The sequence below is a fragment of the Lissotriton helveticus genome, chromosome 8 (genome assembly GCF_964261635.1).
Source record: "Lissotriton helveticus chromosome 8, aLisHel1.1, whole genome shotgun sequence".
Classification (NCBI taxonomy): Eukaryota; Metazoa; Chordata; class Amphibia; order Caudata; family Salamandridae; genus Lissotriton; species Lissotriton helveticus.
The window spans coordinates 1,070,945,109-1,070,963,408 of record NC_136069.1 but is presented as its reverse complement, the minus strand read 5'-3'; the positions used below and the strand labels follow the sequence as shown (position 1 = coordinate 1,070,963,408).

The 18,300-nt window shown below is 46.6% G+C and overlaps 1 protein-coding gene across 3 annotated transcripts in view; it reads left to right on the top strand.

The window, feature by feature from the left end:
• LOC144773109 (betaine-homocysteine S-methyltransferase-like) overlaps nt 1-16,229 on the top strand; it is a 656,112-nt gene extending 639,883 nt beyond the window's left edge. For all 3 annotated transcript variants that reach the window (XM_078657962.1, XM_078657963.1, XM_078657964.1), the window contains one exon: nt 15,079-16,229. In XM_078657962.1, the coding sequence (XP_078514088.1) occupies nt 15,079-15,380 (302 nt within the window). In that variant the 3' untranslated portion in view covers nt 15,381-16,229. The remainder of the gene's footprint in view (nt 1-15,078) is intronic.
• Nucleotides 16,230-18,300: the final 2,071 nt, after the last annotated feature.

The window sequence follows — 18,300 nt, the reverse complement described above, 5'->3', positions numbered from 1 at the left end:
CTTCTGTAGGCCTTTCTTGGCCCCAGGAACCCCCTCTTTCCCAGGGCAAGGCCAATACAGTTATTATGGAAAGAGGGGAGCCGTGTGACCCTCTTCTTGGGCCATTTACCACCCTGGGGACCCCAACTCCCCAGGGTCAGGCTGAATACAAATAAAAGAGGAAGGGGCTGCCTGGCCCCACTCCTGGAATCATTATTGGCCCTAAGGACTACCACTGTGTAGTGGTGTTACTTAGGGTCATTAATGGTTCCAAGCTGGCTTTCCATTTTCCGGGGTGCCAACCAACAGGAAATAGCTGTTCGCTCTCACTTGGTGGGACCTTTGACAGCAAACAATATGTCCACTTCCAGTGGGCAGGAGCAGGAAAACTGCTCTTGCTGGCTGGGACTGAGCCTTTTCAGGGCTGGGGCTGTCAAGCAGGCAGGAAAACAGATGAAAGGATTGCTCCCACACGCAGGGAGCAGCATTTTTGGTTGCTCCCTGTGTGTAGGAGTAGTGCTGGCTCCCCCTTGAGGCGGGGAGCCTGCAGTGACTGTTGGGCATTGAGGCTTCCCCAGCTGTCCCCAGTGCTGCAGACTGGGACCCTGGGTGGACTGTTGTTGGAGCATGTGGAGGGCTACTCTCGGATGTGTCTGGCCGCACGAGCACAGCAATCAGGACCATTCACCAGAAATCACTGTCTGTATGCTGCCCCGAGCAGTAAGACATCTGTTTATTCATAGATGAGTCCGAGCCTTGTTAGGGAAACTCCCAAAGTCTACTCACACATGTTCCCAGGGAAGTGCAGGAGAGGACTCAGTGATAACAGGTACGGGTCCCTTTACCTCTCTGTTTAGCTAGCAGTCCTGGCATTGCAGATTGAGCTGCTACACTCAAATATCCATTCTGGAAACCAGAGTTTTTCCAAAAGTTAGGATTTGGTTTACACCATTCCATGGTGTCCTTGGTGCACAAGAGCCATCACTTGGTCTTGCATGTTCCTTGGGACAATTATGATCCAGCCTCATATACTAGACCCTCGCTTGTCAAGCTGAGTTCAGCCCTAGCCTGCCACAGTTGTTTCATAGACCCTCTCAACCTCTGCTCATACTGTTGTCGCCTACCCAGCAAGGTCACCCATTTGTTCTTGAAGATGGCTTTGACGACTCTCCTTAGGCACTTATCCTGGCTGGTAACTTGTGCAAAATCTTGGAGTGTTAAGCTAAAGGCATGACACTTGTGTGACAAATTGCATATATTGTTCTGTGTCTGCTGAGTGTGACGACTAATGAATAAGGGGTCGGGGTCCATGCAGGCCCCCTCTCAGGTCATTTATGGCCCTAGGGACCACCTCCACCCCAGGGCCTGGACGAATAAAGATAAAAGAGGAGGGGGCTGCACGGCCCCTCTCTTGGAGCCCTGAGAAGGGAGCTGAATTTTTGACTGCTCCCTGTGTGCAGGAGCAGTGCCGGCTCCCCCTGGAGGCGGGGAGCTGGCAGGGACCATGCGCATTGAGGCTCTCCCGCTGTCCTCAGTGCTGACGACTCGGTGCCATGGGTGGGCTGTTGTTGGAGCATGTGGCGGGCCACCCCAGGATGTGATGGGGACACTCTAGTGCTGCAATCAGGACCACTCACAAGTATTCACTGTCTGGAATCTGACCCAAGCGGCAGGATCTCTGTTTATTTATAGGTAAGGACATGCCTGGTTAAGGGAAACTTCCAAAATCCACTTTCACATGTTCCTAAGAAAGTGCATCAGAAGGCTCAGTGATAACAGGTATTGGCCCCTCTGCCTTTCTGTTCAACTAGCAGTCCTGGCATTGCAGAATGAGTTCCTACACTCAAGTATCCATTCTGGGCATTGAAGCTTCCCCAGCTGTCCCCAGTGCTGCAGACTGGGGCCCTGGGTGGACTGTTGTTGGAGCATGTGGACGGCTACTCTAGGATGTGTCGGGTCCCACGTGTGTAGTAATCAGGACCATTCACCAGGAATAACTGTCTGTACGCTGCCCCGAGCAGTAAGACGTCTGTTTATTTATAGCTGAGGTAGAGCCTTGTTAGGGAAACTCCCAAAGTCTACTCACACATGTTCCCAGGGAAGTGCATCAGAGGACTCAGTGATAACAGGTACAGGTCCCTTTGCCTCTCTGTTTAGCTAGCAGTCCTGGCATTGCAGAATGAGCTGCTACGCTCAAGTATCCATTCTGGTAACCAGAGTTTTTTCCTGAGTCAGGCTTTGGTTTACACCATTCCTTAGTGTCCTTGGTGTGCAAGAGCCATCACTTGGTCTTGCAAGTTCCTTGGGACAATAATGCTCCAGCCTGATAACATTAGACCCTCAATTGTCAAGCTGAGTTCAGCCCCAGCCTTCCACAGTTGTTTCATAGACCCTATCAACCTCTGGTCATACTGGTGCTGCCCAGCCGGGAAGGTCACCCATTTGGTCTCCTTAGGCACTCATCCTGGCTGGTCACTTGTACAAAGTCTTGGAGGGTTACGGCTAAAGGCATGACACTTGTATGACAAATTGCATATATTGCTCTGTGTCTACCTACTGTTGTGCTGATACTTCTGAATGGTGTGTTGGGTATCTGGAGAGAAAGTCCAAAGGATTGTCAGCACCTGATTGATACACAACTTCCAGATGGTAATGCTGGAGCTTTACTACCCATTTTATACTCTCAGTGGAGGATGCTGGGAGGCTCTGGGGAACAAATTCACTAACAGTTTATGATCAGTCACTATTTAAAATTTCCTCCCAAACAAGTATAGGTGAAAGAGATAATATTCCCACTTTATGGCCAGCGCCTCCTGCTTAATCTGCGCATAGTGGGTCTCCACAACTGTCAATGCTTGGATGGCAAAAGTTATGGGGTTCCAATGCCCTTGGTGCCTTTACTGAACCAGGACAGCACCATGACCCACTAGGATGCCATCAAGCTGGTCTTAGTGCTATGCACTTCACTGTCTCATCAATGTGTAGCTTGAAGGTGTAGTTCTTGAGGCACCCTGGAACTCTCAAGTAAGTGTGCATACTCTGTGATTAACTGCTCCATCTGGTGAATGTAGATGGCCAGTGAGCGCTACTAGCCTAACTCCTCAGTGGTCTGGCAGCTAAGTAGGGTGTCACCCCCACCCATGGCAGCAGAGAATTTTGCCTTCACTTGTCGTACTCAGTGACGTAGGATTTCAACAAAGCTCCCTGTCTGAGGTATGTTGGTGGTGCTGTTGTATGCAGAGATATGTGTCTTAGTGCTTCCCAGTAGGGGTCATGTAGGAAGCTCTTTGTATTGTTCAAAGTTCATCATATTCAATGAGGAATATGTATCTATAACCACTAAGAAGGGCTGACCTTTACCTCTATGCCACGGACTGGCTGTGGCTGTTTCGCTGCTAGGTGATGGTCTGCATTTGAAACGAAAAAGACATTTTCCTCATCATCGTCTTCTACCTGTTCATGAACCTAGGCTTCATTGTGAGGGCTGCCATCTCACCTCCCCCTTTTGGCCGTGATTGTACATGTGAGAGTTGGGAGGGTGTTCTGTTCGTGCCTTGCTGACTCTCCCCATCTCAGCAGACTCCATTAAAGTGGCCTCAGAGTGCATGCTGACATAATGCTCATCCTTCCCAGCCACCGGGTCGTTCACTACAGGGGTGGATCACCTTGCAGGGGGAGAGTGTTAGAGTGCAGATGAGGTTGTAGTCCACAGGGGCCGCTGCAGAAGGAAGTGGGAGTTAAGAGAGTGGGATTCTGTGGGATGATGAGTGGAGGGGACCACAGGACCTCCCCTCTGCCTCCTCATCAGTGCTGATGTGGATTTCATCTAAAAGGAGATGCTGAGTTAAACGATGGTTAATAAATCTGGCTGGCTGGGTCTGCTACCAGGGAGTTGAGTAGGACTTATGGTCTTATATAACCCAGGGTAGAGCCAGGACTACAAGTACCAGAATTTTAAGGAGAAAAACGAGACTGGGCTATCTAGTCAATTTCAAAAAGCTTTATTCGATAGCATGTCATAAAAGCAAATTATACATCCTATACCAACCATTATACATTAACATTATAAATACTAAATAGCAATACAAAATACAATGTTTAAAAGTTATTAAATCTTTATAGCTGTCATTTACGAATTAAAAACACATTTTGTAAGAGGATATTTTAAAACAGCTAAAATTATACATAAAACAAGATCAATCATATTTTTTTAAGTGTCTTAGAGTTCATTAGCTAACTTCTATAGAGTGTAAAGTGCGAGTGCGTATAATCCAAGCCCACCGTAGAAATTTAGCAACAGCAATCGCTATACAGGGTGAGCAATCTGTCTCCAGTATCCTTAGCGCCTCAATATGTCTCCGGGTGCCCATATTGATACACGTTGGTTTAAGCCACTTACTACGAGGGCTTGTGTAGAGGGGACATACAAACAGCATGTGGGATACGATCTCAATCAAATCTTTACAGTTATGACATTTGTCATCCCGGTTTGCTGACCACTTATAGCTGAAAGCTTTTACAGGTAAAGTTCCAGTTCTAAACTGGAAATACAGCTTTCGGTCAAGCGTACCCTCTATGTTATCCCAATAAGCCTCACAGAGTGGGCGAGGTTTAAAATCAAGGAACCGTCCTGTTAAGTTAGTGTTTACACAGGTACTATGGGTGGACATCCAAATCATTTCCCAATACTTTTTTTTCAGAATTGTTTTTGACTGGAAACTTGGGACGTCTGCATCTACCCATAGGTGGTCAAGCTCCAACTTTGTTAATAGGCCCCTTATCTCTTTAAGCCATTGGATAGAATGAAAGCGATCTGCCCTAATGATGTCCTTTAGTGCAAGGGCGTAGTGAACTAGTTCTGGAGTTGTCCAGATACGCCTCCAATATAATAGGGGCCGTAGCCGTGCTATATCCTCAATTGTTTTCCTGCCAAGATCATATAAAAGCGGGATGGTAGGAGTACTTTGGGGGACCCCGGCTAAACAGCGTAGAAATGTATTCTCCGCCATTGTTAGTCGGTTCAAATAATTAAATCCCCAAAGTTCTGAACCATACAGAGAGGCACTTATGACCTTCATGTTATAGATCTCTAGGGCAGGTGTAATTGGCTTAGTAAAAGAAGCTCTGTGCTTTGTGGCTAAGGCACCCGCAAGCTGGTGAAATTTTAAAACAGCCATGTCAATACGACTTTTCCAGCCCATGTTACTCTGGAGAGATATTCCCAGATATGTAAATGCCTCTACCTGCTCTAGTGGAGTTCCATTAAAATTACTTGTACCTTTGAAGGTTTTCCGCTGACTCAGGGACATGAACTTGGTTTTTGAGGTGTTTATCTCAAGTCCACGCAGTTGACAAAATTCTCCGAATGCATTCACAGCCTTCTGGAGCCCACTCGGGGTCCGGGAAACAATCAACGTGTCGTCCGCAAACATGAGAACAGGCACGCGGGCCCCAGCCAAAATGGGGGCATCAGTGGGGGAACGGTTAAGATGATCCACTATGCCGTTGATGTATAATGAAAACAGTGTGGGTGCCAGATCGCACCCCTGCCGAACACCAGGCTCGACAGGAAATGAGTTGGTCACCTCACCCTGCATCCCCCATCTGATTCTGGCGTAGTTGTTCTCATGCAGGCGGACGAGAAGAGTCAATAGCTCCGGGGATATCCCTGACTCAGCGAGAACCCTCCAAAGTTTGGAACGGGGGACTAAATCGAAAGCCGATTTCAGGTCTACAAAGACTGCATAAAGTGTCCCCTTAGTTAAGGCCACGTTCCTCCAGTAAAGTGCTATAAAGTAAAAGACCTGGTCAATTGAACTAGTACATGGCCGAAAGCCAGCTTGATATGGGGACAAAATGTTGTGTTCTTCTATCCATGTTTGCAGTTTGTTTTGCACTAAACGACCCATGAGTTTTTGGGCTGAGTCTATAAGACTAATGGGTCTATAGTTACTGGGTAGAGATTTGTCACCCTTTTTAAAGACCGGAATTATTTCAGCACCTTTCCATGAGGGTGGGATTGGCGCGCCCCTAGCCACAGAGTTAGCTAAACACTCAAAGTATTGGCACCAAGATGATCTATCACTTAAAAACACGTCAGCGGGGATGCCATCCATGCCTGGGGCTCTTCCCCCGGTCACGCAATCTAGCGCTATACTAACGTCTTTAATTGTAAAAAGCTGACTTTGATAAAAAATAGTTGGGGGTAGTGGGCAATCTTCTTCAGTTCGATTACGAGCATATTGTGGTCTGAAGAAATCTACCCACTCTTGTTTGGCAACATTGTTTTGGGGGGCTTCAGCCACACCTCTATCCCATTTCACAATGGCCCAAAATTGTTTTGAATCCTTTGCTTCGCAAGCTAATTTCAAATCACGCCATTGATTCCTCATCCCACTGTTTTTTTGCTACCTTCTGGGCAAGCCTATAGGTCTCCCTTGCCTTTCTCACTCCTGTGGGGTTCCTGCACCTTATTTCTATGCTCAAGTTTTGGCGGGCTAATTTACATGCATTGTTATACCACCCCTCCTTGGGTAGTTTTTTGTTTCCCTTATCTGGTTTTATGGTTTTCCTAAAAATTTGTTGGAGTTTGGCGCAAAAGTGGATGTGTGCCTCAAACATTATTTGAGGAAAGTCTGGCTTGTTAATGTGAGTATTTAAATTAGCCACTTCTTCGACAACTATGTTTTTAAGGACCTCCAATTTCTCAGGGTTCCCAATAAAACTACCCCATTTAATGTGACGCATGTTATTGGAAGCAACGATGTCCAGGGTGACCTTCCCACACCCCGGTTTTGGTTCTTTAGTCCCCATCTGTGCTTGATAATCCATACAAAGTGGGTTGTGATCACTTTCCATTCTAGTTTTAACAGTCATATCTATCAGACTGTGCCACCCTCTTATGTCCACCAGGATGTAATCTATGCGACTAGAATGCCTACCATTGTCGAATGTATTTTTTCCCATGCGATCGGATGGAGTGCGTCCATTTGCTGGTCTAAGCCCTCTCACTAAGCATAGGGCCTTAAGCTGTATGGCTACGGCTGACCATCTTTTTAGGCAGGTAATTCAAGCTGGGGAACACCCCATTTACTGTCCTCCTCAGCAGCGAGAAACTGATCCTCTTGTCCAAGAGATGGAAAAGTAGTGTTAAAATCTCCACCTACTATAGTAGACAACTGTATTGGGAGTGCCTCAAGCTGCTGATCAAGAGCTGAGATTACCTCAGATGTTTGTCCCCCTTGCATAAATATTGTAAATAGCCACCCCTTGACCATTTTCCCATGTGATTTTAACTGACAGGATGTCATTCGAAGGAGAACTAATTTGTTGCACCTTACAGCATAGGGCTTGGCGAACCCAAATAATCAAACCTCCAGCAGGACGACCTTTAGATTTTTTGGTGGCTGGAGCATGAAAATTAAGGAACCCCCAGGCAATAAACTGGAACCATTGACCAGGATTCCTGAAAGAGGATGATGTCATACTGGTCAACAAAACTACACCATTCAGGGGATGTTATCTTATTATCCATTCCAGCGAGGTTCCATGAACGAAAAGCCAACCCTGACTCACCTGGTAGAATGCTAGATGAATCCTGCGAGATTTTAGCTACTGGGGTCGCGCCCTCAATCACTGGTTGATGTTCTATGTTTATGGGCACGAGGCAGTACTTCTCTGGGGGGAGCCCGTCTGTTTCAAGGCAATCATATTCTCCAAATGGATCCGAGCAAATTAGTTGTCCGAGATTCCTGCTCTCTATAGGCTGCCCTGTGGGGTGGGATCTCTCCAGTGGGATTGTACGAGGTATAGGGGCCATGTTAGTTTGTGACCCGCTCCAATCCTTAGGACCATGCTTTCTGCCGATCTCTGTTGCTACCATATCTACAGATCTATCAGCCCTCAGGAGTCAATCACATTAATTCAGATCGTACAAAACCCCAAACCGATTTTCCAAACTGATACCTCCATCCCTAGTTTGGACACCCGTCCCCAATGTGCTCAACACAGGGGCCCATTTCGGCCAAGATCTACTAAGGTTCGTTACACTCCATCTCCTACTGTAGAAAAAGTCCAGAGTTAGTGGGATCATATCAGAATCCCTGCGTTGTGGGGGGAACACGTTTATCAGTATGTTTGGGAGTACCTCGGGTCTTGAAAAATTCAAGGCTATACAGTCACCCTTAACTTTTTTGGGTAATCCCCAAGCCATGCTGCCCTTCTAGCCATAATAATTTCCCCTGCTAACTGCTGTTTTCCCCAGGGAGATATCTTCATGTTTTTCGTCAACCAATGCAGCGCTTTATCGATCAAAGAGGTTGTTGACTCTACCTGCACAGGTGTCAGAGGAGGAGCGTTTGCCAGAACTAGAACTAGAGGAGAAGCTTCCACTACCAATTGGAATGTGTCACGCTCTTGGCACGGGTCTTTGAATGTTGTTGGGGGAGCCTCTATGACTACAGTTTGGCAATCCTCACCTACTGGGAGCTGGGTAGGCGGGGGTTGCTGTACAACGTTCTCACTACCTCCCACCCCTCTTCCAGGGTGAACCTCCTGGATTTCACACCTATTTGATATCAAAGCTGATAGGCTACCTACTTCCTCCAATGTCTTATTGAGGAGACCTCCTAGTCTATTGACCTCTGCAGTAAGCTGATCGATTTTAGCCACAAGGGGTTTGACAATACCCTTGATCTTTAAATCGAGCATACTTACTAATTTTTTAATTTGTTCATCCCCCAGTTTCACAGTGTCACCCTTCACTGGGATGACCTCATCCTTATCTGGGATTTTGGGTGGAGAAACAAATCTTCTTCTAGCAGAACGTGACCCCCCACGTTTGGTCTGTACTTTCCTGCATGCTCTGACTGCTCTAGGCACAGGAGTCGGCGGATTCTGTACCATCGTATCCAGGGATAATTCTAGATCAACTGTGGGGACAGTGTTTAACTCGGGCAAGTCACTGGCAGAGAAATCGGGATTAACGATATCACTGCTATCATCCCGTGCCGGTAATACTGGTGAAGGTTGCGCATTGGGAGGTGTGAGGGATGTAGGGGAACAACTTAACCCTAATGACTGCCGTCTCTCATTGTTAATTTTACTCACAACCTTCACTAGATAATTATCCAGGGTGTTTGGCACTAGGGGACTCTTTTGTTTAGACATACCCGAGGATGATAGTTTGGGAGGTACAATCAGAAGCTTTACCAAAGTACACAGGGTAGAACAAGACACCTAGGACAAATACTTGAGATGGATTTAAATATGTTATAGTCTCACTGTGTGTGGGTCACGGAAGTCCACCATCATATAAGAATCAGGGTCCCTGGCCCAGCCCAGTCGCGTCCTGTCCCGGACTGTCACAGACTGTCCGGGCTTCGTCCGGCGCGTCCCGCACGTGTCCCGCGGGACGAGGGAGCCTTTATGCGCCTACTGGCGCTTGCCTCTGACGCCCACTGCTGGTCACGGGGTGGGAGGGGCCCGGCGGAGCCAAGCCCGGCCGGTGGAACAAGCGGAGCAAAGCCCGGCCCTTAGCTGCTGGTGCAGCAGAGATCGGCGGAGCCAAGCCCGGCCCTCTGAAGCACTGGAAACAACTGCTGCAGCACAAGTAAGACTCCCCTCGGACTCAGCACCGAGGGAGCCTTTATGCGCCTCCTGGCGCTTGCCTCTGACGCCCACTGCTGGTCACGGGGGTGGGAGGGGCCCGGTGGAGCCAAGCCCGGCTGGGGGAACAAGCGGAGCAAAGCCCGGCCCTTAGCTGCTGGTGCAGCGGAGATCGGCGGAGCCAAGCCCGGCCCTCTGAAGCACTGGAAACAACTGCTGCAGCACAAGTAAGACTTGTAGGGCCATCTAGTCACGAATGGACCTGGGAAACTTGGCAGCTATGCAGGCTGATGTGAACATTTGCTATGTGTCTGTTGTTGTTCAATCTCAGCAGCCAAGATTGAATTATTTAATTGTTTGGGGCCTGAGTTTAAAGTTAGGCCTACTAATCTCCTGTACAGGATCCCACACTTGAAAACCACCATGTGCCACCCCCTGAGCCTTGCTAAACAGCTGCTTTGGACACAGTCAGCTGTGATTGCTGGACTCAAACAAGCCATCAACATTGACCTGGTGCATTCAGCCCAGCTGCAATAGGATTACATCTCCAACCCTCAGGGGTGCTGATTTTAAGGGTGTAGCACCCCCAAAGATAACCGTGCAGATGCTTAGAAGGGGAATAAGCAATAAAGAGGCCTATATATATATATATATTTAATTTTGTTATTGTCCCTTTGCTTTTAGTTCAAAGCAGAGTTCAAGTTCCAAGCATTTTCTTCCAAAAAACTGCTTCTTGTGTATCAGGGAGATTCATGTTTACATTGCCTTTCATTTATTGCTAAGTAAGGTAATTTTGGGGAAACATAATTTACATCGCATGCGATATATTGCAAACCATTACAACACAAGTCGTTACAATGACTTGCTGTAGGGGACAGAAGGCGTTGGATTTAAAATCCAACACCTTCCCTACTGTTGCACAGACTGGAGTTGGAATAGTAAATTATACTATGCCAACATCAAGCGTCCCCTACAGTAAGTCGTTGTAAAGAGTTGCGTTGTAATGGTATGCGATTTAACAACGCAGTCATTGTAACAAAAGCGTTGTAATGGCATGCAATTTGGCCTAATCGTAATTTAGTTTCAATCGATCATTTCAGGTACTTGTATAGCGCTGCTTATCACCCTTGATGGTATCCAGGCACTGGGCTGCGGAATTCAGTCGAAAAGCCAGGTCTTGAGTTTCTTCCTGAAGTCTGTCAGAGTGGGTAATGTTTGGAGGTGGATGGGAGGGGCATTACAGGACATTGTGGAGAGGTGGGAGGAGAGTCCTCCTGAGCGGTGGATGCGCGGGGTCTGTGCGAGAGCAAGGTAGTCAGAGTAGAGGTATCTGAATAGTTGCTGGAAGTTCAGGCGGTGGTTCTATAAAAGGTTTCTCAGTGGCGATGGCTCAGAGGGCTCCAGCCCTCCTGCTGTTGCTGTGTGCTCTGCTCTGCCCAATAATCGTAAAACTATTTATTGTGATTTAGGCTTTTTGCTACAAAAGGCTCAGCAACATTACTCTTGGTGTCTTGGAGTCATTGGAGAGGCAAGTGTTTTGATATTTCCAGACTTTGCCAACACCTGTGAGCATCATTTCTTAAAGTAAAAAAGAAACACCAACACATCTAAATTAGGTACATGTTACCATCCAACCTTTTTTTAAAACTTTGGGTTATATTTACAAGAAATGGCGCTCCTCTGTATTCACACAGCGGAGCACCAAAAAAGTTACTGTTGCCTTAAGAGAAATCCTAACACCATGTTAGCGTTGTATTTATAATACGCAGCTACATGGTGTTTTAACAGATTAGCAGTGGAAAAAAATGACGCTAACAAGAGCGCCAAGTCAATGTAAAAAAGCACGCTACAGTATAAAAAGTGATGTCCAGCCAATTAGAAACAAGAAAATCCATGCTAGCCAGCCTAACGTCACTTTTCTGTGCCTAGTGGGGAAGAAACTCCACAAAAACCCCACTAAGAACAAAAAAAAGTTACACTTAATGTGCCTCATTTATGAAAAGTGACGCACAACTGCGTGAAAACAGCGATGCGTCACTTTTCACTGCGCACTCCTTGCGACACCAATGATGCGTCATATTTAATGTATGACGCATCATGTCGCAAGGAGTTACAGATACGTCAGTATTTCTGACGTATCTGTAAGCGCAAAAGTGACGCATTGCTGGAGTGTGTCACAAAAGTGACGCAACTCCAGCAATGCTCCCTTTCACATGGGGCAAGCCCCATGTGAAAGGGCCTGTGTCAGTCTTATGCCTGCTGTGAGGCAGGCACAAGATTTTGACGCAACGGCGTACTAAAAGTGACGCAGTGAAATCTCATAGATTTCACTGCGTCACTTCTACGACCCTTCCTTGCGTCAATACGCCCCCCTTGCATACATTATACCTGGCGCAGGTATAATGTGGCGCAGGGTTTTACAAAGTGACGCATCTACCTAGATGCGTCACTTTGTAAATATGGTGCAACAAGGATATTATTTACGCTGCTGGTGCGTCACAAAAAGTGACGCACCGGCGGCGTAAAAGTGACGCACGGCCTCATAAATGAGGCCCAATGAATCCAGAAAGGAGAAGCCAGGATTGAACTCAGCACTGGTCTACAATGCCCCTAACCCCACTACCAGCCAGGATGGCCAGGGGGAAGAGGAAGTGCACATTCAGTCAGGAGGAGAATAAGACTTTGATGACAGTGGTGACAGAGCACCAACACCAACTCTTCGTCAGCTCCAAAGTATCATTTGAGAAGAAAAAGACCATATGGCAGTCCATAGTGAACAAGGTGAACTGTGTAGCTGAAGTCAAGAGGACACTAACAGACTGCAAGGAGTGCTGGCATGATGCCAAGCTCTAAACTAAGGAGACACTGACAACCAATCTACAGGCAGCGTTGCAGACCTGATGCGGTAGTCCAGCACCCAGGAGCAGCTGGATCGCTTGGTGGAGCAGGTGTCTGCAGTCATCTCTGAGGAGTCAGTGATTGGAGTTTTGGGACAGGGCAGTGCTGAATATGACCAACTACATCAGCCACAGGGTACGTACCAACAAGGTACAATGGGGGAAACTATGTAATGTCGTGCAGTCCAGGCAACTATGTCCCAGCGCTCTGCCACACTGTCTGCAGGTCAAACGGTACCCACCTGGCTACTCTATGCTTTGAGATGACATCACTGGAAGGTTCATGGGCATTTTGATCACATGTTGGCATGGGGCAGCATCACAAGCCTTAAAACTGGGCTATCCTAACTCAAATTAAAAGAACAGCAATGTGCTGTTTCTACAAGATACAGTACATTCCTGTATTGACTGCATGCACTGGGGCACAAACAGCAGAGGTACACAAAAGCAGGCACCCCTGCACAATAGTGCAAGGGTACCTGCATTGGTTCTACCCAGCTGGATGTGCACCAGTAGATTGGAAACCACAGGGATGTGTTATACTGTCCTAAACCCAGCACAACTCTACACTTACTTATTTACACATTTTGGGCCATCAAGGTGGTTTCTTTCACTGTGCTGCACCACATGACTATGTAAGATGTCCCTCTATCACACCTGGGCCCATGTGCATTAACCTAGACAAGTAATTCCTAGCATACATTTGGGATATCACAGGATGAACAACATACCTGAATGATGGGGTATCTGCGGGTCATGGGTAGTACCTACACATAGGGGCATGTATATTGTCACTTCTATACTCGCCTTGAGCAAACTACATGGCATGCAGCTGTCTTGGCATGCAGACTCAGACAACACATGTCAGCAGCCAGGGTCGGGACCACCTGAACTACTCTCATCTACACATATATATCACTGGCTGTGGGGTGTGAATGCAACCAATGTACACCAGCTGAACACGAGCCATAGTTAAAGTGAAAAGATGCAGGGGTTGATGCATACATCTCAGCAGTGCCAACATGCATCATTTCTCGAATGCATGGATGGGCCGTATTGACTGGATTATGACCCATCTGTGTGCACACCGCTGTAAAAATAACAGCTATACACCAATGCAGTCACCCTTGAACCATGCACATGGTTGTCTGTGTTGGTGCTTGGCTCTCATCATTGGTGCCAGTGCAAGGGAAAACACATGTGGTGTGCCCGATCCGTGTGAATACGGTGCTGTCCTGTGTATTGGAATGACACAGGATTGCATAGATAAAGTGTTTGCTGTGATGTGTTGTGCCATTACAATGTGAACACGCCCCTTGGTAAGTACATGTCACCATTCCCAGCAACACTTCCATCTGTGGTTCGTGCAGAACATGCCACTCTATAACAGCCTAATCTGTATGGGTCAGGCCCTACTTTCCCTTAGATGTGAGCACTTTTATATTGAAACATGATGTTTCTCCTCTTATCAATATCCAAATAATATTCACATCAATTTTTGTCGATTAATCATCAAGAGTTTTATTCTTAATTTATTCTCTGTGTACACGTTCTTCTGGCATCTTATATTCTCAGATGCAACACACATTCATTTCCAAAAACTCAACTACGTAGCAAGCGTCATTTCGAAAGCTTTTGAAATGACGCTTGCTACGTAAATGATTGAAGCCATGAAAGTAACGGTTGTCAGAAAAGATTTTTCCCACGAATGATGCAGCATGTGTAAACACCCCTGAGGAAGGGTTGATTTGGACCCGAAATGCATTGGGTTTACAAGTTTCTGGAAATGAATGTTTGTTGCATCTGACAATATAAGATGCCAGAAGAACGTGTACACCAAGAATAAATTAAGAATAAAGCTCTCGATGATTAATCGACAAAGATTGATGTGAATATTATCTGGATATTGATAAGAGGAGAAACATCATGTTTCAATATAAAAGTGCTCACATCTAAGGGAAAGGAGGTCCTGACCCATACAGATTTGGATTCACTTATAGGCACTGCCAGACACAGTGCAACAGATGTCGTAGCACACGAAGAATTAATTGAAAAATATAAAACGATCAGAAGTATACGAGTGCACTGAGAAAATTCTGTTTTTACTCTATAACAGCCTGCCATGTCAGCCTATTTGAGATGGCCATGCATGATGTAGGTGGCATAGGCACTGGAGAGTCATCGTATGATCAGGGACCCATCACTGTGTGGGAGTAAGTTGGTTGCCAGGACCTATTTTGAAACAGCCAGATGGGTAATGGAAACATACAAGTGAATGGATCGGATTAAAGAGATGTGTGACACCCTGCATATGACCAACTCTGGTAATGATAAAACGGCATGAATGTCAGTGATTAGATTCTAACTACAAGGACTGGCCATACACTCAGAGTAGGCACACAGTGATGACAATGTGGAGATCCTGTCATCTGAAATAAAATATAATGCTATCTACATCCATACCCTAGCGTACCAGCTGTCATACGCATCAATGAGGAAGTGAAAGTGTCATGTCATGCTCTTTGTTTGTCAAATGCTTTAAACCATGTCAACATGTAGAAGACATCACCACTAGAATTTCCCCATCTCTTTGCAGAGGAAGAACCCTTACCTTCTGGCCAGCGCCATGTCCCGGACATCACAGATGATGGCGATGATGACAGCCTACCAACCATTGACCATGACACCCACCAAGAGGTCCTGGAATACATTGAGATACCGTATCTGGATACGAGGAGGATCAGCAGGGTCTTGGTGTTTCCACATACTCCTCCTAATAACCAACAGGAACCACCTACCAACACACCCATGCTGCTGGACTCCGAGGACCCAACTATTACCTTCCAACAGACTGCTGTAGGAGTCCAGCTGGAATTGGCAGATCAAGTGCGGACATAAATGGAGACCATGGCTGCAACCCTAGAGGGGGTCTGTGGGCGCCTCAGTCCTAATAGTGACAACACTACTGCCATCAGAGGCACCTACTCTCTGCTCTGTGGCCTCCACGAGTCCCTGGCTGACATCGCTGGTGTCATGAGGCAGAGGCATCAACAACTGCCCTACCAAAGTGGCACCAGCAATGTGGCCAGAGAGCTGGGGGCTATCCAAACCATATTTGAGACTATGGAGTGGAAGCAAGACTTGCACATGGCTGCCAAGGCTGCCTACCACCACAACATTGTTGCTGTGTTGCAAAAAGAGGGAGATTCTCCTCGCATCTGTGCTGCCACAGTTAATGGCTCATGTAATGGCACATGCTGCAAGCATGGGATCCACATCGTCCGCCTCTGGTGTTTGTGTGCCTCACTCGTCTGCCGCATCTACAACACCACCCTCACAGGAGACACCGCACGCATTAGAGTAGAAAGATATGGGCGGTACCTCTTTCCAATGAAAAAGTGTTTGGTAGCATCCATCTGTGTCATATACCCAGTTTCCCCTTAGCCATGTGCTGATCGCTATGCCAGGGAACATCTGATGCCACTGTCCTCATTTTGACTTTGCCCTGTTCACCTTGAACATTTGTGGACTGACAATGTGGCTTATCTTCCCTAATGACACTGAAGCCACCCTCTTGACCGAAGCATTCCTCACCTGAACAACAACATTTCCCATGACGTTCCCCTCATGAACTCTGTCTGGACATCCACTGCCTCTGAACATCCTTTGGGGTTGTTGTCCAATCAACTTTAGCTGTGACCTCTTACAACCATTAGCACTTGTAATTAAATGCAGCAATAAGTACAAGTGTTGTGTGTCTCTACGAGTCAGGACAAGGTTCACCATTGGCCATCCTGGGAGGCGACTACACCAACTACTAGCCAAAGGGACATCAGTTTGTTTGCGGAGTGTGGGACAATGTGAGCCAGTAAGAGTGTAACATATATTGGAAGGACCATTTGTGTGTTGACTAGTAAGTGCTTACTCAAGCTTGCAAGTATTTCGTCCAGCTGTTGTCATGCACTCAATGTGAATGGTGAGATCAGTCACCCCACAAGTGTTGGGTCGATCCATGGTTACTAGTAAGCAGAAAACTTTGGGTTGACAAGTACACGCTGCAAGTGTGAGAAGTTACGGGCAGCCATCAGTGTATAAGTACAAATACCTACTAAATGTGCCAAAGTTATAGAGAAGAACATCCATCAAAGGCATGTGGAAGTAGCAACCCACACGTTGATCTGGTATCTGAACACAAGACGAGTACTGTGTCATCTTTCAACCATGAATGCCACATCCACTGCTCAACAATGTCTGATTGTTAGATCAAGTAAGGGCAGATCCCTGTCTATAGCTAAGAAGCCCACTCACACATGTTGCCAGACACTGCAAGCAAAGACAAATGCAAGTGCAAAACTTCACCAGAGCACACGTTCTCTTTCCCACACAGTAAATTATGACAAACAGCTGTTTGTAGCAAACTATTGGATTTAATGGAAATATAAAAGTTTAAATAGGAATTATTTACTACCCTATACTAAATACCTATCCTACACTTACTTAACCTATCTACTATTTAAAACTACCTTAACTTAACTTAGCTCATCCTACACACTTAGCACAACATTTTAAACATCAACCCGCCAACCCCCCTTATGTCACATTTTCACACAGGACTGCAAAAACTTCATCTAAACATCACCTACCTACACATAGAAGTGTCATGTCATGTCTTTAGCGATCTTGATGGAATCTTGGCTCAATGAATCCTCATCGCCCTGCCTAGACCTCTTAGTCCCACTCAATTACAACATCGTAAGACTAGACAGGCAATCAAAAAAAAGGAGGAGGTATTGCCTGCATCTATCGCTCTACCCTCCTTGTTACTGAACTTCTGGCTGATCTTACAGACTCCTGTGAATACCTTGCACTCTCCATTTGCAACAACAACACCCAACTGTGCAGACTACATGTATTTTACCACCCCCCAGGCAAGAATGACACCTTCACTGACCACCTCATGGAAATCATCACAGCCAAGGCTTCCCCTAACGTTAATGAAATTTTCCTTGGCGATTTGAACTTGCACTGGAATGACCGCAAGGACTCTCAGGTCAATTCCATAAGAGACTTTCTGGCTGACCAAGCCCTTACCCACGCCTGCGCACTCCCTACTCACTCGAAAGGTGCCACTCTAGACTGGATCATCGCTGAGGAATCAGCAGTCAAACTTATCTCTATAGACCCATATGATTGGTCTGACCACCATGCCATCTCCTTCCTTCTGCCTGGCACTCACAAGACATGGACACCACAACCCGTTATCCCCAAACAATGGGTTAGAGACACCATGAACCTAGGTCACAGGAAATTGGCTGCGCGCTGTGAGACTGCCCCCCCCCCCCTCATCTCACCTCAGTCAACAGCCTCACGGAACACAACTACTCTACTATATTCGACATTCTCGATGACCTTGCTCCACTAAATCTCAAAAGAACCCAGATCAAAGACAGGAATCCCTGGTTCAGTGAATCCCTCAACAAGGAAAGTAGATCACTTTGGCAGACAGAACGTAACTGGAAACAGCCCCCATCAGCAGCCCACCTAAACTTATCCGCCAGGCCAGAAATGCCTACAATAGGAAAATCCTCAACTCGAAAAAAGAATTCTCAGAACAGAACTAGAGAACGCCAAGAATAGACCTCGTAAGCTATTCGACTTGGTCAACACCAATCCAACAAACTAGCAAAAACCTCCAAAGAAACCCCTAAATCACTAATGTCTTGCAAGAAATTCTCCTCCTTCTTCTGCAACAAAATCGCTGCCCTAGAAATCAAACTTAAATCCACAATTTTCTCCCTAACTCCGTTGGCTCTACCTC